Consider the following 24,291-nt stretch of genomic DNA (forward strand, 5'->3'; position numbering starts at 1 on the left):
TCAGGCATAAGAAATACAAATATTTTCTCTCATTGTGTTTTATCCTGTAGTCAAAACAGAGATTGCAGTTATTTTCATCTGTAATTCTTAAACCAGCTCTGTCTGGTGGAGTTACCAGCTGGATTTGGAAATCAGATCCAGGAACAAGTGCGTGCTCTGATTTAGGTCTGTGCAGTGCAGACCCATTCAAGGCAGCTTTAATGATCCAACCTCCCATCTGTGGCTGCTTATACTGAGAGCTGAACTAATCCAGCAGCTGAGTGACAACTGCTGGGTGTTTGATTACTGGGCAATACAGGGATGCAGGTTTATTTACATAGTAACCTCCTCAACTTGTGTTATTTACGCAGTGGCAGTTTAAGCTAAGAAATTTGGGTGAGGAATATTTGGAATTGAATGCGACTCTTCTGTGCTGACGTTTTTATTTCCTGACTTGTAGCGAAGTGCTCATGGAGTATGAATGAATTTATTTCTATTAATTTATCATTTTTTTTTCTTTCAATGAATTTGTATCATTTTCCTTTAGGAAAAAACCCACCATTATTTGCCAGATAAATTGCCTGTGCCTCTTTAAAAAGCTCCAAACATATTATATATATATATATATTTTTTTTTTTTTTTTTTTAAAGATATATATATATAAAATATTTTATTTTTGAAAAATGCTGGTTGAAAATCCATGTGCTAAGCAACAGCTTCTAGGGGAGCTGGTCAGGTGATGCAGGTTCCTGTTCTTTAGAGCATTAAATATGCCTTGTTTTCTTGTATTATTGTATTATTATTGCCACACTGGGGCTTCCCTTGTGCAGTTTGGATTATTCTGTTTGATTTGTGGAACAGGGATTGTGTTTCAATGGCATATTTTATCTTTATCTTTTCTGGAATTACATGATCAAAACTGCAAGCGAGAGAAACCTTCACTAAACCAGCTTTAGCCTGGGTTTTGAACTAATATTGATGTTTGAAGGATGATAACGAGACATTTTCACTCCATGTGCTCCATGGTGCTTCTGCATCTTCTCAGTGCAATATTCTGCCTTTAAGGGCTCTGTATGAACCTCTCTGAGGGCACAGTTGTGAAAAACTGCCTGCAGGAACCTTTTTACTTCCCATTTAGTAGCCTTGGTCTGAAACCTTCCCTGCTGTGGCTTCCCAGAACAGGATTTGATCCACGTTACTTTGGGAGTTACCAAAAACCACAGCTTTTACTTATAAAGATGTGTTATAAAGATACAGCTGGTTTTGTGAAGAACTGTGCCTTGTGAAGGAAGGAGAGGATTGAAAAGGAAAAAAATCTGGGTAAAGACAGTTCCTGAAATAGGTTTTTGTGATCCTGATCCCTCTCCAGCATCCTTGTCTTAGTCTGATTCCTGCTTGAGCAACCAGCAACCATCTGTCAGAACTGCCTTCCTTTATCCTTTGCTGGAAGTGCTTCAGGAAAAGCTTTGCTGGGGGGGATTAGAAAAACTGGGATTTCTTGCATTGAGGTCAGTTTTACCTGTAGTTCCTGCAGGGTTTTCGTGTTGGCTTTTCTGGAGGTGGATCTTTGTGTGTCCTGGGAGGGATGTGGGTTTGTGTCTCCCACAAGTTGAAACTCTGGTTTAGAGCTGTGCCTTTCTGAAGGGATTACTGTGATATTTATGGCCTGCCACCTTACAGGGTGACCATCCCTTGTACTTCCCAGTCCCCTTCATTGTGTTTATTTCTTTAGATGAGAACTTTCTGCAGCAGAAAAATCTCACAAAACATCAACCAGGCCTGGTGTGAAGGAGCTCTGACTTGCTGCTGCAAGTTAAAAGTAGTTTTTGTGTAAATTTCTCCAGATCAGTTGATTTGCATCTCCCATCCCTCTCTCTAAAGCAGGGGTGATGCTGCTGTTCCAGATGCTGGAGCAGAGTTCTCAAGGATGTCAGAAGCCAAATAAGCACCTCAGAGAAGCCACATCCCCAGGGAGTGGTTCCCAGCATGCTCCCAAGTGCTTTCTGGGCTCGACAGTAATTTAATATCCTTGGAATTTGTAGGGCAGAAACGGCTGCAGACTTGTGCTGTCATAATTAACGTTGTTATTAAAGGCAGTATCACAGTGATTAAATTTATCCCGGGGGTATTTTTGCAGCACTCTGAGTAACTTTGGTTGTTAGCCAGTATTTGGAGCAAAACATTTTGAGTTAGATTAAAACCTTTATAAGAATCATTGGCTCAGGACATCTGGTGCTTGCATCACTCTTTGGGGGTGCTGGTCAGCAGTGGTTTAAAGCAGGGTCAGAATTTTGGTGAGGCTGGGGAACGAGGACAGTTCTGGTGGGTGGCCCCCAGTATTTCAGCAGGACAGGAGATGGAATTTCTTTACATTTCCCTGCTTTAAGCAAGCTCAGCTTTCTGAACTGCTCAGCTTTGTTTTTTTGGTCCCCAACCACAAATTTCAGAGGAAGTGGCAGGTTAATAATGTGAGAATGTTGAGCTGGGGAATGACTACTGTTGTGTGAGTATCCAAAAAGGGAACTTATTCCAAGAATAGAATGAGTGGTGGATATTTTGCTATTTAAACATCTTAAGCTTAACTCAGGGCTTTATTTTACTATCACTAAGAATCTTTGCATTGAATCCCATCCCTTGTGAGAGAAGGGTTTATAGGAGAGAAGTGTATTTTTATCACTTTGTCTCAGGGCTTGGCTAACACGTCTTTGATAAATTATTAGAAAAGCATTGAACAAAATACAGTGAGAACATCTAAGCTCTTTCAGAGGCTGTACCCAAATCCATGCTGGTTTTTGAAGCCAGTCTGTAGTGCCTGACACAGTGCAATAAAATGAATGCTGATCAGTGTCTCTTTTTAGCTGAGCTTTTCCCTCCACTGTCATTATCTTCTTTCATAACAATATCCAGCCTTGATAGTGCTTAAACCAGACAAAATCTCAGCCATCCAAATACAGGGCCTTCATCTTCCTCCTTTTGAGCTCCAGTCTGGGTAATGAACATTCAGTGATCATAAGAGCAAGGCATAAATAATCTCTCCCTCTTTTTAAACACGTGGGGTTGTAAACCACAGGTGGGAGCTCTGTTAGCAGGTTAAGAAAGGTAAAAGACTTAAGCATTTGGTGGATAAGTAAACAGTAAGTTCAAGCATAAGCTTTTTATCCTCCTCAGTCTCCACCTTCCCTCTGGAGGTATTAGATGGGAAATAATTACAGTGTTCTGAGGTCAGCCCTACCCCCGAGAAGCTTCCCCTCCCCTTGCCCTGGGGAACAGCTGCTGAACTTGGGTTGCTCTGTCTGGGCTGGGAGCTGCCAAGAGCCTGTCAGGCTCCACGGGCATGGATTGGGGCACTTTTGCAGTCACCTAGAAAAGGGGATTGCACCCTGGGTGAGCAACCAGGCAGGTCCTCGTGGGTTTTGGTGGCTTGGTGACTCATGAGAAGGCTTTGTGCCAGCCTGGGGACAGCACACACAGAGCCAGCAGAGAGGCTGCTGTGACATTATGGGAATTGGGAGCTGCTTTAACAGGACATCAGACCCCCTGTTCACTATCACGTAGGTACCTTTTTCCTTTTTCCTTCAGCTGGAGCGGGGTCTGTGCTGGGGATGTGGGGTGCAGGGCAGGTGGGAAGGTCTGTGGCAGACTGGGAATGGTCCAGCCACAGCACTGCTGGTCTAATCTCTGCTTTTCAGGTTACAGAATGTGCTGAGCTCCATTAGTGCCTCCATGCAGGGCCACCCTAGTAATGTCCACTGCCCTAAAGTGAAGGATGGTCCTCATGTGACAGCCCTCAGCTGGAACAGAGCTTTATCAGTGTCTGTAACAACAACAAATTCATTTGTTTTCTCTTATTCTGTTTTTTCAGGGTCCTAGTGAGCCCTCGACAGAATTTGACTCGCATCACATTAAAAGGGACTTTCCAGGGGGCTAAAGTGGTCCGTGGGCCTGACTGGGAGTGGGGTAACCAGGATGGTAAGCTGCTTTTGGGATATCCTGTAAAAAACACCATTTGATTTTTTAAAAGATATATATATATAATATTTTATTTTTGCAAATTGCTGGTTGAAAATCCATGTACTAAGCAGCAGCTTCTAGGGGAGCTGGTCAGGTGATGCAGGTTCCTGTTCTTTAGAGCATTAAATACACCTTGTTTTCTTGTATTATTTGTCACATGTCTGACATAAATGTGTGCCTTCATTCAGGGTGTGGGAAGGAAGTTTTGCTGCTTTTCTTTTCATAGATGTGAAAACCTCTGGGAACCATCCTGGAAGTTCTTGTGTAAAATTGTAAATGCACACCATGTTACAAGAAAATAAAGACCCCTCTTTTCCTGAAAAAGCTTTAATTGATAGTGGAAGGTTTATCTGACTTTGTGTACAGTATCCATTTTCTTTTGGAATTCTGTGGAATGTCCTTGTTTGGATACTTTTGAGAACAGTGAGGAGAAATTCTCTATAAGGAGGGTTTCACATGGTGCACTGATGAAGGACTCTGTGGTTCCTGGAGAGTGGTTGCTGCTTTCTGTAGGAATTGAAACCTTCAGGCTGAAAATGCAGTGAGACAAAAAAGCCTTTTTAAAGCTGTTTTTGGGGTGTAATGCCTGTCCCCACTTCACTGATAGCATTTCTGTGTGGTGCTCCAGGGCTAAGGAAGCTTTCCTGCCCGTTTGTCCCAGAGGCCTGGACACACACTGTGATGTGTACAGCTCCTTTTGCCCCTTAAGAATTAAGTCAGAAGTTCAAAGGTTTCCAAAGTTGACTCTGCCATTTATTGCAGCTCTGGGTTCAGTGGAGTACATGGATACTTGCAGGGTCTGAGAGCAAAAGCAGCTTATGCTCAATACAGCTTATCCATCCTTTTGAGATCAGAGCAGCATTTACATGTCTGAGACTTGTGCTGCTTCTGGTGGTGGTGACCTGAAAGCAGCTCCCTGAGCAGGAGCAGTGAGAAGAACCCCAAATCCAGCCCTCAGCTGGTCTCCCATGAGCATGGTTTTGGTGGAGCTGTGTCTATCCACAGCCGTGTCATGGATAGAACTGACACCAAAACCCAATGTTTGCATTGTGCTTTTCAGATGAGCTGCTAGATGAGAAATTCAGCTCCTTTGAGCTGTTAAATTGCAGGACTTGCAGACAATCAGAAGTTCCTCAGTGAGACAGATGTTGCTGTCCCCGTTTGGGGAAGTCCTGGGGAAGTGTTGGGACCTGCCCAAGTGCACCACAGAGTGACTTGGCAGCAGAGTGGGGTTGGGAACCTGCAAGCCCTGACTGCCTTCATGAGGCTCAGTGTTGTCTCTTGGATGAGAGCACGTCCCAGTGCCCATCCAGCTTCACCTCCACACATCCATCCTCCTGTTCTGGATTTGAAGAAAACAAATTTTATTTGCTGTTTCTCCACCTGGCTGGTGTTGGGGAGAGATTTAAAGATCCTGGGTGGGTTTTGCAGCACTGCTGAGTTTTTTTTCTTGCCACAGTGTGGTGCCATGACACCATGTGTGTGTTCCCTAACTAGGCCATGCTCCTGCACACCAGGAATTCTCCACAGAATCATTCCAAAATGAGCATCTTGCTGGGTTTCTACAAACTTAACACAGAGATTCCCTCCTAATTGGTCAAAGTGAGTTGTCTCATGATCCAATTTTCCTGATTTTCACTTCTTTTCCCCTCAGGGGGTGAAGGTAAGACTGGCCGCGTGGTCGATATCCGGGGCTGGGATGTGGAGACCGGCCGCAGCGTTGCCAGCGTCACCTGGGCAGATGGAACCACCAACGTTTACAGGGTGGGCCACAAGGGAAAAGTGGACCTCAAATGTACCGTGGAGGCTTCTGGGGGCTTCTACTACAAGGAGCATCTCCCAAAATTAGGTGGGTGGAGACAAACCTTTGCTGAGAGAAGTCTGTGTTGAGAAGTTGTGATTCACACAGCCCTTGGCGCCGAAGCCATTTTGCGTGGAAGACATAAAACCACCTCCTGATTTTCTGAGGTTCCCAGTTAATAAGCATCATTTGAGAGAATTTGGTTTGTGTGTGAGCATGGTGCTTGATCTCAGAGTTGTTGATGAAATAGTTTGGCCTTTTGGTGGTAAAACCGTCAGTTACCCACAGTTGTATCCCAAGGAACACAATTTCTGCTGGAAATGCAGGAAATTCCCACTCTGTTACAGAGAATCCAGCTTTTCTCACTTTGGTCAAATTTGTCCATCCAAAGCTTTTAATTCTTCAGACAAGCTGTTGTTCACTGTGCTTTTAGAGAACAAACACTTTCCTGGTGGAGCCAAAAGTGTGTTCAGTGGGGGGAATGTGACCAAAGGGAGACTTTGGAGAGCGGAACAGCCAAAAATTAGAAAAAGTGATGGGAAAAGGTGAAGTCTGTATTGGCAACTTGCTGCCATCCACCTTTCCTCTTAAGTCCAAGGAAACTCCTTGTGGTTTTGGACTTGAAGCTTTTTTTTTACCCAGGTGTAATTTAGTTGTGGGGTTGTTTTTTTAGTGAGGTGCAGGGACCATCTTTGTCTCCCCTGAAGGAAAACAGAGTGGTCTGGTTTTGTGTTTGCAGCAGCAGAATCAGGGTTTTTATCAGACTTTTCAGATAAAACTTTCCAGGCAGACTTTTATTTGTCTTTCTCAGACTTTTCTCTCCCCGAGCAGTTTGGCAAGAGCATGAGGGGAGGGGAGGGTTGGATGAGGAGCTTAATTCCAGGGGTATGGCTGCATGGGAAGGGTAGGAGGGCAAGGCACTCCTCAGAGTGAGTTCTGTGGCTGCCTGGGGAGGGGAGAACTAAGTTTGGGTGCTGTGTGGGTGTGTCTGAACAGCAGTTGTGGGTGAGTGGATTGCTAAGAACAGCTCCTGGTGTCTGCCAGGGCCTGAGAGGCATTCCCCGCTCTGCAGAGGAACAAAATGTGCCTTCTTAGAGCTGCTTCTGTTTAATTCATATTAGTATCCAGTTAGAGTTAAATCCTACTGCTTCCTCTGCATAGTGCTGCCCTATAGAGTGTATAGGGCATGAAAAGGGGTTTGCACCATTCTGCCCCAATTAATGTTAATTTTCAACCCTTGTAACGAAGCTGAGGTGTGTGACTGCACCCTGCATGCCTGTGGGTGCTGTCCTTGTTGTCCCCAGGGAAACCAGCCGAGCTGCAGAGGAAGGAGAGCACAGACAGGCATCCCTTCCAGCACGGGGACAAGGTGAAGTGCCTGCTGGACATCGACATCCTGCGCGAGATGCAGGAGGGCCACGGAGGCTGGAATCCCAAAATGGCCGAGGTATGTCCCTGGATACTCCCCTGGATACAATTCCAGCCTCTCCCTCATTCTGCACCGCCCAGAAAGTTAGTAGAACATCTTTGTGTGACCTTAAAGTCGACTGAATCACAAATACAGATATTTTTAGTGATAGGACACTGGAGTCAGAGTTATTTTTAGGCTCTGTTGGGATGAGAGTGGCCTTGTGGATCCCTGCAAAAGTCTTGGAAGAAAAAAAAAAAAGATAATAATGGCTGGTTTGTTTGTTTTTAAATGAGCCACGGATCTTTTCTTTGGAGTTCTGGATCCATTCCTTGTTTGGCTTCTTTTGTGCTGTGCATTACTGGTAATGAAAGTTATGTGTTTTGTCAGCACTAGGCTCTGTCCCTGACCAGGGCTAAGAATTTCTCAGCCCATATGGTATTTTTGAAGCTTAGTCTTCCCTTTAAATTGAAGAGCCATCAGTCTGCTGTCACCTGTTGTCCTAAAAACCCCAGAGAGTGGAGGAAATAAAGCTAGAAATAGCACCTATTACTGTAGAATAGCATGAATAAATGCTATAAAACTATAAAAGATAGGTTAAATACATATCCTGGCCCAACCTGCCCTACAGGTGAGCAGACTTTTTGAAATCAGGCTTTAAAATGTCAAGGCAAACTCTGCCATTTCAGTTTTAAACTGGAAATTTCCTAACTGAGCCTCAGCCTCTTTTTTGGGGTTTTTTTTTCAGCCTGGCAGGCAGGGACTTGGTATTCTCTGATGAACTTCAACAAGGCTACCAGTGGAGCCATGGATTCTTTTATTCCAGCTAAGGAGTACAGCCCCAAAGCTGTAGTTTTTGGGTGTTGCTGTGTCTGTTGTTGGTTGTTAAACCTCTGTGCTCCTGAATTCCTGTTGTTGGGGAATGCAGGGGTAGAGAGGGATGATAGCAGAGAAACAGGAACCTCCTGTCACCTCAGAAACTGGCATTTTTTACATCTTTATAAACCATGAGCTGCTCAGAACCTGCCAGAACAGCAGACCTAGAACCCTGCACCACACCGTTTTATTTTGTTTTCTGTACCATGCCCCTTTTCCCCTCCCAGACTGTGCCTTGCTGGTATTTTATAACGCAGAACAATGTTGGAATCCCTGCCCACCTCTGTCATTTGGAAGGAGGACCATTTGTGCCACGTTTTCAAGCATTTTTGCACTTTGTATTCCTATCCCCCTCCTCCCCCAATACGCTGCTCCTTCAGAGGAGCTTTTAGAGGAGCCTTTCCCCTCCTTTTGTAGAAAAACAATGGTTGCATCTCATGTAGAGCAGGTTTGGGAGCACTGTGGATGGGAAATGCTGGGTGATTTAGCCACCTATGCCTTGGATGCCTTCTTTCCCCACTATTAAGCAACATGATTTATTTAGGGGCTTTTCCCTCCTTTTTTTGCTTTTTCTTTGTTTTTCCCCTCCTATCCAAAGTTCATTGGCCAGACAGGGACCGTGCACAGGATCACAGACAGAGGGGACGTGAGGGTCCAGTTCAACAGTGAGACCCGCTGGACTTTCCATCCTGGAGCCCTGACCAAGGTAGGTGCTGGGCCTGGCCTGGGAATGCTGCAGGGAGGTCACTGAACCTGCTGGGTTAGGGCTCAGAGTGTCACCAGCAGGTGCTGAAGGAACACCGTGCTGTTATAAACACGGTTGTCCTATTTTATGAACTTTTTGCATTTCTAAGTCCTTAAGGTAACCTCCGTTTCTTAATTTCAGCTTCCAGTACCTCATCCTTCTGCAGCTGCCTTTCCCTTGTGATGAACCTTCTCCCACATAATTTCCCTTTGATTTTTTTTTGTTCTTCTCTGCTTTGTGTTTCCACGTTGTTCTTTTTTGCATCTTTGTCTCGCTTCTCTCTGATTTCTTCTGAATCTTTCATCCAGCCCTTCTCATTTTGTGGCTGCATTTCCAAAGCTCACAGCTCTGGCCTTCCCCAGAGGTTTGAGGACTTTGAAATGTGGATGATTAGAAAAAGAGATAATTAGGTACAGAAGAAGCTGCTGAAAGACCATAAAATTCTGACCTGAGCAAGGTCACAATGCTAAAAACTCCCAATACCAGTGGAAAATGCAGTGTCAGACTGTTTTGCACAAAATTAGTCTGCTCTGAAAAGTGTGTTTTGACACTGCTCCCCTCCCAGCTCAGTGAGCAGAGGGAGCAGCTGGCAAATTACCAGCACAGATAAACCCTGGTTTCCCTTTTCTGTTTTAAATAACAAACAGATTTAACTTCCTTATTAGAGTGAATTAAAATCTGCAGTGCCGAGCCAGGTGTAGCGAGGAGATGGACCAAGAAAACTTCTGTACTTTATCTGGTATTAATTACAAACAATTTGGAGGAAAAGAAGTGAGGGAACTGCCTGTTCCAAATTATTTCCCTACTTAAATGTGCACTTGGCTTAAAAGAATTGGTCTGTGTTTATTTTGCAGCTCAGTGGTTACAGCTTTCTTGCTAACTGCATTTATGTTTTGCAATGCTGTTTTTTGACTCAGTGGGTGTCTTGTTTGTTGGGGTTTTGGGAGTGGGGTGGAGGGGCTGATCAGTATTATTTTTTTCTCTGTGTGTGTGTGTGTGTGTGTAGCTTCATCCCCCAAAAGCTTATGACTTTCTTTTTCTTGTAGCTCAACACCTTTTGGGTTGGTGATGTGGTCCGGGTGATAGATGATATGGAAACAGTGAAGCGGTTCCAACCTGGTCATGGGGAGTGGACAGATGAGATGGCACCTGTGAGTGCGCGCCAGTTCCAGTTCCAGGACAGTCCAGTAACCTCCTGAGCTTCCCCCAAGCCCTGAGCACTTAGAGATGGGCTTGTATCCCCCCCCAGAATTCCTGCTGGGAAGTCCCTGCCCAGCCCCTGGTGCTGGTGGCTCTCGGTGACGCCGTCGTGTCCACGGCACCCAAACGGGAAAAGGGGGAATCCCTCAAAAAGGATTTGGCTGCCACCAACTCACATGAGAGGTTTCCATAAGCAAAATCCTCTTATGCTCTCCCTGAGTCTCTGGAATGAGGCAGGGAAGTGCAAAAATGGTCTGATCAGCCCAGTATGGCTAACAAGTGGGATACAGGTGTCCTCCAGGAGCAGCTAAAGCCCAGAGGAAACCATCCCTAGTCCCAGTTTGATCAGTTCTTATCAGCACCTCCCTCCCCAGCCGTTTCCATGTGTCTGGGAAAACCCTGCCATGCCAAACCAGTGAGAGAGAAACTGGTGAGAACCCTCTGGTGTCCTCGAAGTGGGAGCTGTCTGCGAGTGTGTCACTTGTCCAGTGCTTCTTTTCACACAGCGGGAGCTGCAGCTTTGCGAAAATAAAAACAAACCCCAAAACCTTGGCTTTGGGTCTGGGAACTGCAGTTTTGGGGGGGGGGAGAAAAAAGAAAATCCTTTTTTTTTTTCTTTGCAGACCCTGGGGCACATTGGGAAGGTGATCAAGGTCTATGGGGATGGAGATCTGCGAGTGTCAGTGGGGGGACAGTCCTGGACCTTCAACCCTGCCTGCCTGACAGCCTACCAGAGGGAGGAGGAGGCCAACCTGATGACCACAGAGAGTGCCAAGGAATCCAAAAGTGAGGGACAAGTCTGGTCCCCCAGGGGCTGGCAGCTCTTGGATCCAGCTCTTTGGAGGGTGCTAAAATCCAGATGTTCTTCCCTGCCTGGAGAACTAAAGTCCAGCTGTGCCTTACTGGGCAGACAAAGCTTAGGAAAATGCAGGGTTTAGGACTGGGAAATGCTGGGATTAATGGGAAAATGCAGAATTTAGGATTTTGAAATGCTGGCCTTAACAGGAAAATATAGAATAAAGCCCAGCTGTGCCCCACTGGGGAAGCAAAGCTGGCCTTAGCACGAAAATAGAGAATTTAGGACTGGGAAATGCTGGGATTAATGGGAAAATACGGAATAAAGCCCAGCTCTGCCTTACTGGGCAAGGAAAGCTGGCCTTGACAGGAAAACACAGCATTTAAGACTGGGAAGTGCTGGTCTTAACAGGAAAATACAGAATTTAGGACTCAGAATTGCTAACCACAGCACTGCCCTAGGTTCAGTATTTGCCTCTTCCTTGTCCTGTCCCAGTTCCCTGTTCCATCCTGTTTCCTCTACAAGGACACTGATTCTTGAGGGCTTGTGAAATATTCCCAGGTCCTTGCATGGAACTGTTGTGAAATCAACAATTATTTTGCCTAATCCGCCCTGAAATCGAGTTTGGGATCACATGGTGCATGGAGTGGATTTTTTGGGTGCTTTGCACATCTGCTCATACATTTTTTTTGTGGCCTGACCGTCCTGATTTCCTCTGGATGTCAGGATCATGTGGGAGAGAGGACAGACTTGCCAGGATTTTTTTGTTTTCCTGATGTAGATGGATCTTGGACTGTTTCCTCAAGTCAGACTTGCAAACTTGAGGGAGAACTTGCAAAATTTTTCACTTTGCTCTGCCTGGGGAGCTGTGACAACTCTGTCCCCTCAAACACTGAGAATTGTGTGGTGACAGGTCCATTTTTGTCTCTTTTTCAGGTACTTTGGTGACTGTCCTGGAGAAGCTACTGTCCCAGAGGACGGAGTCGGAGCACGCAGGGTGCCTGGTCATTTGTGCAGCCCTCAACAACGCAGCCAAAGTCCGGGAGCTCCTCCAGAAATACCCAGACAAGGCAAGTTTGGAAGACAAAAATGGTTCTTTTTCCTTTGTTTCTACTCTTTAAAACACTGTCATAAAATTTTGTAGTCGAGCAGGGAAAAGGATGTGAGAAAAATAAGATATTTTTCAGGCTCAGTGATATCTCCTATCAGTTGGAATATTATTTTGTGGCAATTTAGGATTAAATTCACAAGTTAAATGTGCATATTTGGTGCCTCTAGTTTGTGGCATTAAATCTGAACTAAAGTCCTTACAGCACCTTTCCCAAGCTGGCTTTTCCCAGGTTTCCTGTATGGCCACTGCAGCTGTAGAATGAGGGGGAGAGGGATTTATCTATATGAAAACAGGAGCAGATATCAGAGGATCTGCTGGAAAAGGAAGCCAGGGATTGTGTCTGGCTGTGCCTGTCCTTAGAGGACCTTATAAAATCACATTGTTGGAATCAGGAGGGAGAAAAGCTGCCCAGATCTGTGCAGTGTCTTATCTCATGTCTGACTGGAGCAGGGAACTGGGCTGGACTTGTTGCTGGACAATTTCTGTGCCTGCAGAGTGCCAAACTGTCAGCATCACATCTCCTGAAACCTCCTTCAGGGAGGGGCTCAGGGTTTAGGAACAGGGGGAAAAAAGAACCACCAAAGTCTTTCAGCAGTGTGTCCTTGGAAACCACTGGTAACAAAAAGAGGTTTTGTTGGGGCTGTGTCTGTGGGGCTGGCAGGAGGAGCTGCGACCCAGGAAAAGCAGGATCAGCTCTGAAGGAACCCCTGTGAAGCTGATTTAGTGGTTATTTGTCTGGTATTTATTGTAGTTCTTTATTTATAAACTTAATGGGGATTCTGGGGATGGGAAGGAGACACAAATAACTGCAATTCTCAAATTGATCCCAGACAGGAAAGTCCCAAGAGTAAGAATCCATGATATGATCAGTTGTTTTTATTAGACTTCTATTTCTACTCCAATATTTATATTAATAAATCAGCTATTTCTGTTGGAGTCTTACAGAGAGCAGGCTGGATTTGAGGTTCACTAGAGCAGGTTGGAATTGCTTGGCAGGGTTTTTCCAGCTTATCAGCACTGTCTGCCTTGTCTAGATGGAAGAACAGCAGTGACCTCTAATTCCTCTTTGCCCAAAGGACTCGCCCATCATTTTGTGCCTATCCAGGAAAGTGCTGCCCTTCCTGCTCTGACTGCTGCATAAAATCAGCTGCAGGGAAAAAACCGTGATTATTAACTTGTTCTCCTTGCCAGTCTGCTGAGGTTTTGTGCCTCCTTCTCCTCTCCTTAGCCTCCCACTGGTTTCAGTAGCTACTTTGCCTTTTTGTTCCCTCTTGCCTCTTGTTCTTCAGTGCCTTTAATTCTCCAGAACTCTCACTGCAGCACTCGAGCACTGAGATCTCCCCTGCAGCCACTGCACCCACTGAAGTACCTGCAGCAGCACAGCACAGTGGGGGCTTGGCACCTCCAAGGCCTTATGCAAAGCTAATTTGATTTCCTCACACATTTCCCTCTCGGGAAGGGAATTGTTGGCAGGGATATCAAGGCGTGTTGTGCTCGCAGGCACAGAGCGATTTGGCAGCAGGGCTGTGCAATCACAGCTCTGGCTTCCAGCTCTGTTCTCTCACTTCTCCCCTCTTCACTAAACGTGCTGTCCCCTTCCCCTTCCAAAATGTTTTGGGACAAGGTCAGCTGGGAGCTGCTGGCCAGGGAGAGGAGCCAGCAGGGCACGGACTTTGTGGGATTTCTGGGCAGTTCCCACCCTTCTCCCGGCACAGGACAAGGTCATCCCTTATTTTCTGTGTCTCTGCCCTTCCCAAAGGTCGATGCCAAGAACCAGGGCAGGACTGCCCTGCAAATTGCCTCTTACCAGGGGCACCTGGAGGTGGTGAAGACCCTGCTGCAGGCGCACGCCAACGTCAACCTGCGGGACGACGAGGGGGACACGGCGCTGCACTACGCAGCCTTTGGGTAGGACACCTCCCCTCCTGCTATCCCTGATGGAAAACTTCCATCCTGGATAGAAATGGACACTCTGTGTCAAGGATGTGTGGCTGGTGGAGGCTTTTCCTCTGGTTTTGATGTTGGGAATTGGCCTTGGAGTTTCAGCCCACAGGAGCATTTCTTTCTCTACAACAGCATCCTTCTTTCCAGAAGGATTTCTATCTAGCACAGGATTTCTTAGCACAGGGATTTCTCATCCTCCACAGCTAGTTCAGTTTCCATGCTAGGAGTTTTCAGAGGGAATCAGAAGAAGAAAGTGATAAGGAAGTTTCAGTCATTAAACTCTTTCCAAGGGGATGAGGGAGGTGGTTTGGTGGATTGAGATCAATTTGTTTGGTTGGGTTCTGTAAGTTTGTGCGTTTTCCAGAGCAAGATGAGATTTTGAATTCTATCATCAGTTACCAGGGAAGAATTCATCAATAAGAATGAGAATTCCTGTTGTTTTAGAGCAGAGAGCACAAATTAGGAAGGTTTTGTTGCATGTGGGAGTTTTTTTAACACTAAGAGAAGTGGGGTGAGGCTGAGAGGATACAAAACCTGAGTTCTGTTGCTTTGCAAGAGGGAAGAATTTACTGTGTGCACAGGATTGACTCTAATCTGGTTTTGTCCTTGCTTGTAAACCAGAAACCAAGCTGAGGTTGCCCGTGTGCTCCTGGCTAAAGGAGCCAGTGCAGACCTGCTGAACCATGCCAAGTGCACAGCCCTGTACGTCGCTGTCAGCCAGGGATTCACCGAGGTGGTGAGGGCCCTCTGTGAGCTCAACTGTGATGTCAACCTCCCAGTAAGTTCGGGATTTCAGGGATTTAGGGTAGGGAGGTGTTTGGGGTTTTTTTTGAGGTGGGGAGGTGCTGCTTTATGTCTCACACCATTTGTAGCTTTGTAGAATTGGAAAGTCGTGCTTTAAAATGCATGGGAAATATTCCTGGATTTCAGTACCCTGAAATTCCAGGTTTGGGTCTGCCCCTTCTTCATCACATCAGCATTTTCTGCTGGATTCAGGCTTCCAGGGAAAGCTGACCTGCTGTTCCTGTGTTGTTGTTCCCAGCAATAAGATTTTTAAGGATGGCAGTGATGGTGACTTGGGCCCAGCCCATTTTTAGGGTGTGTTAGTGTGGTGGTGGGGCTGTTCTGTGCTGGGTCAGTCCCTCAAAGCTGGTCAGGACTTTCAGCAGCTCACGGGGGGTTTCCTTGGAGTTTCTGAGGTTGGTAACCTGTGTTTGCTTGGGTCTCCATGTGTAGGATTCCCAGGGAGACACCCCCCTGCATTATGCTATCACTCTGGACTACAAAGTCGTGATTGAGATTCTCACTGAAGTTCCCAACATAGATTTCACTGTCCAGAACTGTCAAGGCTTCAACCTGCTCCACTATTCTGCTCTGAAAGGCAACAAGCTGTAAGTGACCTTTTTTTTCCCCAATTTTTATGCCTTTTGCAGATGTTAATTTGTGCTGGCTGTCTAAGAAGGTGGCAGGTGTGGTTCTGGGTAGTTAGTTACACATTTCTTGCGTTTGGATATGGCTGGGTAGGGCTGTTGACCTCCTTCAGGCCTTCACAGGAAACTTCTGCCTGCTTTCCCCGTCCCATCTTTCTCATGCTTCCCTAGGCTAGGAAATCTCTCTGTTTCTGGACAGTCTCAGGTGTTTGAGTTCACACTTGGAAGGACAGGAGAAGGTCTTAGTAAAGACTGAGAGCCTCTGGAACTCTTCCAAGGATAAATCTGCTCATTATTTTCAAAGCAATGTGGCTTTACCCTACTTTATGAAGTGATAACTGAGGGCTTTTGTTCTATTCTTGTAATTCCGTTTGTGAGTTTGAGGGACTGCTCTTCATTGCTGCTGTCAGCTCGTGGTGCTGCCTGGTAAAACATGGACATTGATAACTCCTGGGCAGGAGAGGCACAAATTAATTCTTCCATCTCTGTTAACCTCTCCAACTCTGCAGGGCCATAAAGAAGATTCTGGCCAGGGCTCGGCAGCTGGTGGACTCCAAAAAGGAAGATGGATTCACTGCCCTGCACCTCGCTGCTCTCAATAACCACATGGAAGTGGCTGAAATTCTCATCAAAGAGGTAAGAAATGACCCAAATCCACCATCAAGAAAACCTGTCCCACTCCCATTTGTCTCACTCCCAAGCCCCACATTTCCCAACCACTCCTGAGTTAACACTGAGACCCACAGGGATGTCCCTGTCCCTTTGAAGAGCTGGCACTGTTTGCCAGGCTGAAGAGCAGGGCTTGGCATTCCTGGGGGGGATTCTCCTTTGGCACTGGCAGGGAGGAGAAAAGTGTCTTGGCTCAGAACAAAGCGGGTTGGAACTGGAATGTTCAGTGAAGATAAAGTGGAATTTGGGCCCTCCCAGGCCCCACACTTGATGCCATGAAGATTTTTTGCCTTTTCTTTTATACCCCTGTTACCCCTTTTTACAACTCCTGTATTCCTAGTGCTTTTTGCCTACATTCTTGGACTTGTTTGTCAAGCTAAGAGACTCAACATTTTAGAAGCTTCATAGCCAGGGATCAGTGTGCCCCAGAGCCCAAGGTGCTCTCCAGAACACATTCTGTAAACCAAGATAGAACCATCCAGGGGAAGGCTCCTTGGGGAGGGGAGCTCACTTGAGCCTCTCATTGGGGAATCCTTGATAGATCTGCTAATTAGTAACACCTGTAATGATATACCCGATCTTTGGGGATACTCAGGCAGGGTGCATCTCGATGCACATGACCTGGATGTGTGCACCTAAGGATCCTTAAAATAAATACCGAGGTAAAATAAATACCAAGGTAAAATAAATACCAAGGTACGACTCTTGATCTTAAGACCAGGAAAAGGCATCACACTCCCAGTTCTCCAGCCACGCTCAGCAGCCACAACTCCCTCTGGTGCAATTCCTGCTTTTCCAGGGTCGCTGCGACGTCAACCTGAAGAACAACAGGAACCAGAGCCCGCTGCACCTGGCTGTGATCCAGGGCCACGTGGGGATGGTGCAGCTGCTGGTGAGCCAGGGCAGCGACGTCAATGCTGAGGATGAGGACGGGGACACGGCCATGCACATCGCCCTGGAGCGCCAGCAGCTCATGGCCCTCGCCATGGAGAAGCGGGAGGGGGACATGGGGGCCTCCCTCCTTTCCAAGGTGAGCTGGGAGCAGAATTCCAGCACCAAGGGGCAGGGAAATGTTCCATGGTACAACAGCAGCGGGTTGTGGGGTCTAGGGGTTGAAGGAAGGTAGGGAAACTCCGAAGTCGGTCCAGATGGGGAGCATGGAAACAAACCTTGCTTGTGGGAAAGCAGGAATAGATCCTCCTGAATTTATAGCATGAAAGTTGACATAGTCAGACAGCAATTCAGAGCTGTCTCTGATATTTTTATGAGCATTGTGCACTTCTTTCCTGACATGAGAAAGGTCATGAATTCAGCTGCAGAGCCAAGAGACTCCTGGGTTTAATTCATGCCCCAGAACCACAGCAATTCATTTCTGTCTGATGGCATGGAAAATATGAGGAGAGCTGACCACAGACACCCCAGTTATCTGCAGATGTACAGCGAGGGGAGAGGGGGGATGGAGCAGGCTGAAGGAGAAGGGGGAAGCTGTTACAAAGCCTGAACTGGATTTCTCTGTGCTGCTCTGTATCCATGGACATAAAGATCTAGAAATCACTGCAGGATAGGCCAAAGGTGTGGGGATAATTTAATTCACTGGAAAATCCAGCATAAATTTTTAAATTATTATTATTATTATTATTATTTAATTTGAAATTATCAGAGTAAGTGAAACCACCCATTCCTCCTTTTTAGCTGTCTGGAAAAGCACAGTGCATTGCTCTTCCATCCTGCTCCTTACCAAACCACCAGGAGCTGATGGCTCAAGTGCAGGTCTGAGGTTCTGGCTGCAGGAAGTCCTAAAGAGGGATCTGTGCATGTCATTCCCAGTATTATTTACAGTAACATCATCTCTAAATGCTGTAGATTCCTTCACATCTAATTTTACTTGCCCTGGCTGACATGCTCTGGTCTTTTAAGTCAGTGGAATATGTGACTTGACTTCAAATTATTTGGGATCATGCACATCAAAATTTGGCTCTTTAAATAGCTGTCATTTAGGGCCCTGTGCAGCAGCTGCTCACCAGTTCTGTGGAGTCTTCACCTTCTTCCTTTTCACTCCCTGGAGAAGTGAATGCCCATTTCTCTGATTTGTAGGGATTATCACCAGGTAGGATCCGTCTGAGGCACTCCTGGCCCTGGAATGCAAGATTTGAACCCATTATTTACATAAAGGCCAAAAGAATCTTTGTGTACTTTCAAAAAGTTGCACTTCCAAGTTTTAAGCACAAGGTTTATGACTTTATTTAAATTTTGGTACAAATCAGAGCAGAGGATCAGAAGCTGCTTCTGTTGACAGAGTGTGTTTCTCAACTTCTTTTAGCTGCAGGCTTCTGGTTTCTTGGGAAATGTGGAGCTGAATGTTGGGACTGCCATTGCCTGCTACTTAGCACAAGAAGGAGCAGACATTAATTATGCAAATCATCGGGGAAAGTCTCCTTTGGACCTCATTACAGATGGAAGGATCATCCAGATTGTCAAAGACTTCTCACAGAAATTCAGGTAAGCCTCAGGAAACGCTTGCAAACCAGAGTTTTCCCCAGCTCTGGTGTCTCTGCAGCTGCTCCAGGAGTGATGGAGCCTCTCTGAGACGCTCTGGATGTCACCCTGAGCACCTTCTGTTTCTTCTGGAGCTGCCCTGTGTTTCTGGAGGGGTTATATGAGGGTGTGTGCTGAGTTTGGAAGGGTTGGGAAAAGCAGATTAATGTGGCTCTATGCAAACTGAGGCCAAGAGGAGCCTGGCCACTGAGGCCAAGAGCAACTTTGCAGAGTAATCCTGGGTTCTGTTTTACTTTCATTTGATTCTTCATTGACAGATATTTAAAGAGAGTGTGACAAAAGAGTGGGCACCGAAACCCACAGAATTTATTCCAGGGCTAGATGAACACTTGTTTTGAAGCTGATAAGAGAAATAGCTGAGAAGATGCCAAAGGGAGAGTATAGCAAGTCAAAGCTGGCTTTTGCTCGGGTTCTGAGAAGCATTTGTTTGGATTTTGACTTTGCAAACATGAAAGCAGAGTTCTGTTTGATCTGAGGGCACAGGCTCAGTGCTGTTCCTGCTGGAGGAGGAACCATGAGGAGGGCCATGCTTCTGGCCCACTGCAAATTACAGGTGAAATGTGTCCCTTTAGCATCTTCCCTAGGAATTGTCAGTTCAGTATGTGTTGGATTGAGCTTTTTGCTTAAAAAATGTCATTTTTGTCAGGCTGGCACTTCTCATTACTGGTTTCAGCAGATGATTGTGCTGTTACCTTACTGTTACCTCCAAAAGAGCAGTTTCAACTAGTGTAAATATTCGAGATCCCTGCTCTTGTCCTTTCTTTTTGGACAGAACTAGTCAGGATCCCAGCTGAGCTGTTCCTAGCAGGGCAGGGAAGGTTCCCAGGTTTATCCTCCCTGAGCATGTGCTGCTCTGTCTGTTGGAGGAGTGTTTCCCAGGGATCAGTTCAGTGTTACCCACTGCTGCAGGAGCTTGTGGCTCACATTTCCTGCTGGCTCCTGCTTGCAGGGAACAGCAGGTTTCTTCAGAGAGCTCAACCATCACCTGCAGCCTTCGCCGTGTGCACACCACGCCCAACACCATGACCAACCTCAGTGTCTCCAGCGTGGCAGTGCCCACAGAGTGCCTGGTCTGCTCAGAGCTGGCCTTGCTCATCCATTTCTTCCCATGCCAGCACAGTATTGTGTGTGAAGGTGAGTCCATACTGATTTTTTCCCCTTTTTTAAAATGTTTTTCTTCCCTGTTCCCCCACCCAGCCTCCCTGTCTGCCCTGTCAGAAATCCAGCCCTGCTTAGACACAGAGCTATTGTGCTGTTTGTGTCCTGAAGCAACCCCAGCCTGATTGCAGCATCTCAGACAGCCAAAGTTATCTCTGAAAAACACAGAATGTTCTGCCCACCTGCTGGTTGGGACTCCAGGCAGCTTTGCTTGGGCTCAGAGATGCCTGGGCAATTCAGAGGGAGAGCCAGATGCCTCAGTTCTGGCTGTCAGTGCTTCATCCCTCAGAAACCTCCTGAGAAGGATTTCCCTCTCCTCTGGCTTTTGTAACTCTTTGCATTTCAGCTGATTTAAGGGCAGCCTGCTCAGACTTGTCAGCAAGTTTGTCTCACACGGCGCAGTGTGACCACAGGGAATTTGGTCAGGACTCTGTGCCAGAGCTTCATCCTCTTCCCCCAGAGCTGTTGGGATCAGTGCAGCAGCTCCAGTGGCACAGAGCAGGGAGGATTTAAAGGTGTTGTGTTTGCTGCTGACCTGGGGAAAATTAAACAAGGGAATAGGGCACAGCTCAGGAAGCAGGTAGTGACCTCATTCCATGCAGGAACAATCCTCAGTTAACCCAGGGAGGCCTCAGGTTGTACAAATCTGATATTCTTGAGTCTGTTGTGGCCTTAACTGTCATCTCTCCTTGTGTCACCTGTGGTAGAATGCTCCAGGAGGATGAAGAAGTGCATCAAATGTCAAGTGACAATAACCAAAAAACTGAAACAAGGTATGTTCTGGCTGTTGCTGCTGATCAGGGCTGTGGGGAGGGTCCTGCACAGTGTTAGTTTGAGGGGCATCAGTGATTTTCAGTGAAATAAGAGAGTTCATTTCTTTTGGCTTTTTGTGTGTGTGTGTGTGTGTGTGCATTATCCACCTTTAGAGAGAAAAAAAGTAGATTTTCTCAGGTCACCCAGGCCAAGCTCAACTGCATAGACAGGACAGGACATTTAAGGGAGCTTTGCCTGGGCCTGGCTTACTTTGTGTAGTGAAAGCAAACCCCAGGTTCCCCAGTGTGTTCTCACATGGGGTGATTTAACAGTGAAAATTTATGAGGGAGGGAAAATTACATCTTGTGCAAGCCTCACTTGTCCCTGGGCTGAAATCAGTGTCTGTGCAGGGCTGGCATGTCCCAGTGTTTCCATAAAGCTCTTTAGCCCAGTTTCAAACAGATTTGTCTCCTGCCCACGTTTCCCAGTGTCAGGATGAGTTGTGATGTCAGCAGGGTTTGCTTTTGCCACTGAAGCCTTTCCCAGAGTGCTTGTGAGGGCTGAGATCACTCTCAGGGCACGTGAGGGTTTAATTGTGTGTCCTGCTGCATGTGACTGAGCATTGTGGGCTCCTTTTTGGAGTCAGGCTCAAGCCTTGTCACCTGATGCCTGGGAAATAAGCAGGAATCAGTCCCATGGCACTGGGCATGCACAGCTGGCAGAGCCAGAACTCCTCTTTGGAGCTGCACAATGCCAAAAATACCACTTTGACCTGACAGTGGACAGGAGCATTTGTCTTTGCTGCAGACTGGCAGCAAAATAATGATGGGAATTCCAAATAAGACATTTGCAGGCAAGTTTCCAGTGGAGGAGGAACATCAAGGTCTCTCAAATACCAGCAGGATTTCCCCAGCAGTGATGTCTTCAGTGCTTGCCTTTGACAAACTCCCTGTCCCTGAGGAGAGGATTTGAAATCACTTCTTGCACCACTGATGTGCAATTCCAGAATGCTGAGGAAAGGGACATCTGAAGTGAAGTGTAAAGCTGCCTAATCAGTGATTCAGGAGCAGAAGATGAGCAGTGAGAGCTGAAACCAGGAGAATATTTACCTAAGCTCCAGTTAGGCAGGATTTGGGATTCTTTCATTTCACAGAGCTGACCAAATGACTCTTACTTGCGTAGCTTCATGTGCATAAAAATCAACACAAGTCATTCAGATGGTTTCTTCTCAATCTTTCTTTTCTCATTCTGAAAGACACACACACATTTCTTAGCCATTTCTTAGCCAGAAATTTGAGTCCCGAGTGTGACCAGGAGGTGAGAGAACACAGTGTTTGTGGCCCTGTGAGAACATCAACCATCTTTGAATATTTTCACTTGAAGGGAGCAGCATATTCCAGAGCACCAAGGCAGGAATCTCAGACAGGATTAAAAAAACAAACCACCAAACCACCCCAAACACACCCAAACCACTGAGCAAGTAAGCAGAGGAAGGCAACAGTCTGTAAAAAGCATCACCCCAAGGCTTTTTATTTAATCCCTGGATGAGACTCAGTGCAGAGAGTGCAGTGTGAGTGAAATGCTGCTGCTGAGGGGCAGAACCCCGTGGTTAACCCTGCTCTGACCCCGTGCTCTGCCCACAGACAGCACAGAGGTGGAGTGCAGCCCCAGCTCCGAGTCCACGGAGCAGAGGAAGCTGATGGAGGAGCTGCAGAGCCGCTACCGGCAGATGGAGGAGAGGATCACCTGCCCCATCTGCATCGACGACCAGATCAAGCTGGTGTTCCAGTGTGGCCACGGCTCGTGCCCAGACTGCAGCTCTGCCCTCACCGTGTGCCCCATCTGCCGCCAGGCCATCCGGGAGAGGATCCAGATCTTTGTCTGAGGAGGCTTCGCTCCCCCCGGCCCCACGTCCTCCTCTGCTTCCCTTCTGTCACGCTCTGAGGGGTTTGGCTCCCTGGAAAAAAGAGAGGGAAGCACAGAAGGGATGTGCTGGGGGGAGGAGGAGGAGGAGGAGGAGGCCCTTCTGCCGTGGTGTCCCAGGGAGGGGACAGCCCCTCACCTGTGCTGCTCATCCACCACCACCACTGACCCAGCCACACTTCCAGAGCAGAGCTGAACAGATTCCCCAGGAGATGCTCCAGAGGCATCCAGCTCCAGGACTGTTGGGAGCTCCCACTCAATTCCTGAGGAGATCCCGGGGATCAGCTCTCCCAGATGTCAGGGACAGGGAGGTGATGTCCCAAATCAGCCCCCTCTGAACCCGTGGGGCTCAACAACAGCACCGAGAGGCAAACCTGGATGTCAGGAGGTCCTAAAGACAGAGCGTGTGCCTTAGAGAAAAAGTAGTGAACACTGATTGGAGAAAATCTGTTACAACAAATATTTCTGACCTCTAAGTGACACTCTTCCTCTTCTTCTTCCATATTTTATTTTATTTTTTCTTTTTTTGGCACAACCGTGTGTTCAGAGACTCCTGAGCTTTCTATCCATAATGCCAAAGGCAGGTGTTAAATACTCCAATCAAAGTGTAAAGAAAATAAATAGTAATAATTAAGATATGGGGGGAGGGGGGAAAAAAAAGGGATTTCATTTTTGTTTCTTTGTTTTGCAGCAAAACTTAATAAAAGTATATATTTTCCTGAGCATTAAAAATGAATGTACAAACAGTAGCTGCACTCTGAATTCAGCTGTACTGTTTTCCAACTGAGTGAAGAATTATTATCCACTGAGTCATCCTGTAAAGTAAATTTTGGTGGAAGTGTGGCTCTTTGTGTGGGGGGTATCTCTGGTGACACAATGATGCCCAAACCTCCTGTTTGTTACGTATTGAAAGCAATATTTAAACAAACAAAACAAAAAAAACCCTGATTCCTGTGTTCCTCTGCTCCCTTTCTTCGTTAGCAAAGAGGTGGCAAATCTTTTCAAGATATGTTGAACTGTGTGGAATGTGTGGTGGTTATGGGAATATTTATTACTTACAACCCTGTGGTGTATTGAGAAAGTTATTTCACCAATTCTTTCCTCCTAGAGATAATACTTACCAAAATATTCACTTGAGCTTGTTACAGTTTCAATAGGTGTTTTTTTTTTTTAAATCTGTGAAAATGGATCGGATTTAACCCCTAAATTATTTGCTTGGGTCGTACTTAACACCCAAATAACATAAAGCTGAATTTCAGAATCAACTTTGGTGTAAAAACCAGAGGTGCAGGTTCTCATTCTTTCCCAGAAGTTCATGCTGATGGGAATCCCTTTGGAATAAGTCAGAAATTTCCCCAAAATCTTTGTGGGGCAGCAAAACAAAAGTGCTCTGCAAAGGCTGCTCTCAAAAAGTACAAATCTGAGCCAACTTCATCCTGTAAGAGCTGCTTTTATCCACCACTTGCTGGTACAAGGGAATCATTTTGCACACTATTTATTACCCCAGCCCCATGCTAAGCTTTTTTTAAAGAATAATTAATTCACAAGCCTCCCCATAAATCCAAAATGCTGAAGGATATTTCACCATGTGTGTTGTATTTGTGCTGGCACCAGGGGAGAGGGGACAGAGGTGGCAAAATGTTCAGTATCTGTTGTGCAATTCTCATCTCTCATTCCAAAGGTGTCCTTTTATTCAGGAAAAACAACATGGAGCATCTGCTTAATTTTTTTAAGATGGTTTCTTTGGGTGCTAAATGAAGAGAGGCTTCCAAGTGATTCTTTTCCCTAAAGGAAAAAAAAATTGTAGGAAGAGTGCAGCCTTTGACTTCCAAGCTGTGCAGCTGTTGCAGGAAATTGAAGTTGTTTAAAAGTGATTTTTTTTTTCCCTTTCCTGGCTAATGAAAACAGATTTTGAAGGGAGGGAAGAGCTC

The 24,291-nt window shown here is 46.3% G+C and overlaps 1 protein-coding gene across 4 annotated transcripts in view; it reads left to right on the forward strand.

Moving 5' to 3' along the window:
- The window catches only part of MIB2 (MIB E3 ubiquitin protein ligase 2), a 38,017-nt gene extending 15,542 nt beyond the window's left edge, over window positions 1-22,475 (forward strand). For 2 of the 4 annotated variants that reach the window (XM_048326687.1, XM_048326688.1), the window contains exons 4-19: window positions 3,842-3,948; window positions 5,645-5,839; window positions 7,096-7,238; window positions 8,674-8,781; window positions 9,867-9,971; window positions 10,644-10,806; window positions 11,753-11,886; window positions 13,687-13,835; window positions 14,493-14,649; window positions 15,108-15,262; window positions 15,811-15,937; window positions 16,770-17,000; window positions 18,291-18,469; window positions 19,476-19,660; window positions 20,392-20,457; window positions 22,081-22,475. In XM_048326687.1, the coding sequence (XP_048182644.1) occupies window positions 3,842-3,948; window positions 5,645-5,839; window positions 7,096-7,238; window positions 8,674-8,781; window positions 9,867-9,971; window positions 10,644-10,806; window positions 11,753-11,886; window positions 13,687-13,835; window positions 14,493-14,649; window positions 15,108-15,262; window positions 15,811-15,937; window positions 16,770-17,000; window positions 18,291-18,469; window positions 19,476-19,660; window positions 20,392-20,457; window positions 22,081-22,322 (2,446 nt within the window). In that variant the 3' untranslated portion in view covers window positions 22,323-22,475. Of the gene's footprint in view, window positions 1-2,030; window positions 3,531-3,841; window positions 3,949-5,644; window positions 5,840-7,095; window positions 7,239-8,673; window positions 8,782-9,866; window positions 9,972-10,643; window positions 10,807-11,752; window positions 11,887-13,686; window positions 13,836-14,492; window positions 14,650-15,107; window positions 15,263-15,810; window positions 15,938-16,769; window positions 17,001-18,290; window positions 18,470-19,475; window positions 19,661-20,391; window positions 20,458-22,080 lie in introns of those variants that run through there. The other 2 variants (XM_048326690.1, XM_048326689.1) reach the window with 2 other exon arrangements.
- The last annotated feature ends 1,816 nt before the right edge of the window (window positions 22,476-24,291 follow it).

Source organism: Corvus hawaiiensis, chromosome 22 (assembly GCF_020740725.1).
Source record: "Corvus hawaiiensis isolate bCorHaw1 chromosome 22, bCorHaw1.pri.cur, whole genome shotgun sequence".
Lineage (NCBI taxonomy): Eukaryota > Metazoa > Chordata > Aves > Passeriformes > Corvidae > Corvus > Corvus hawaiiensis.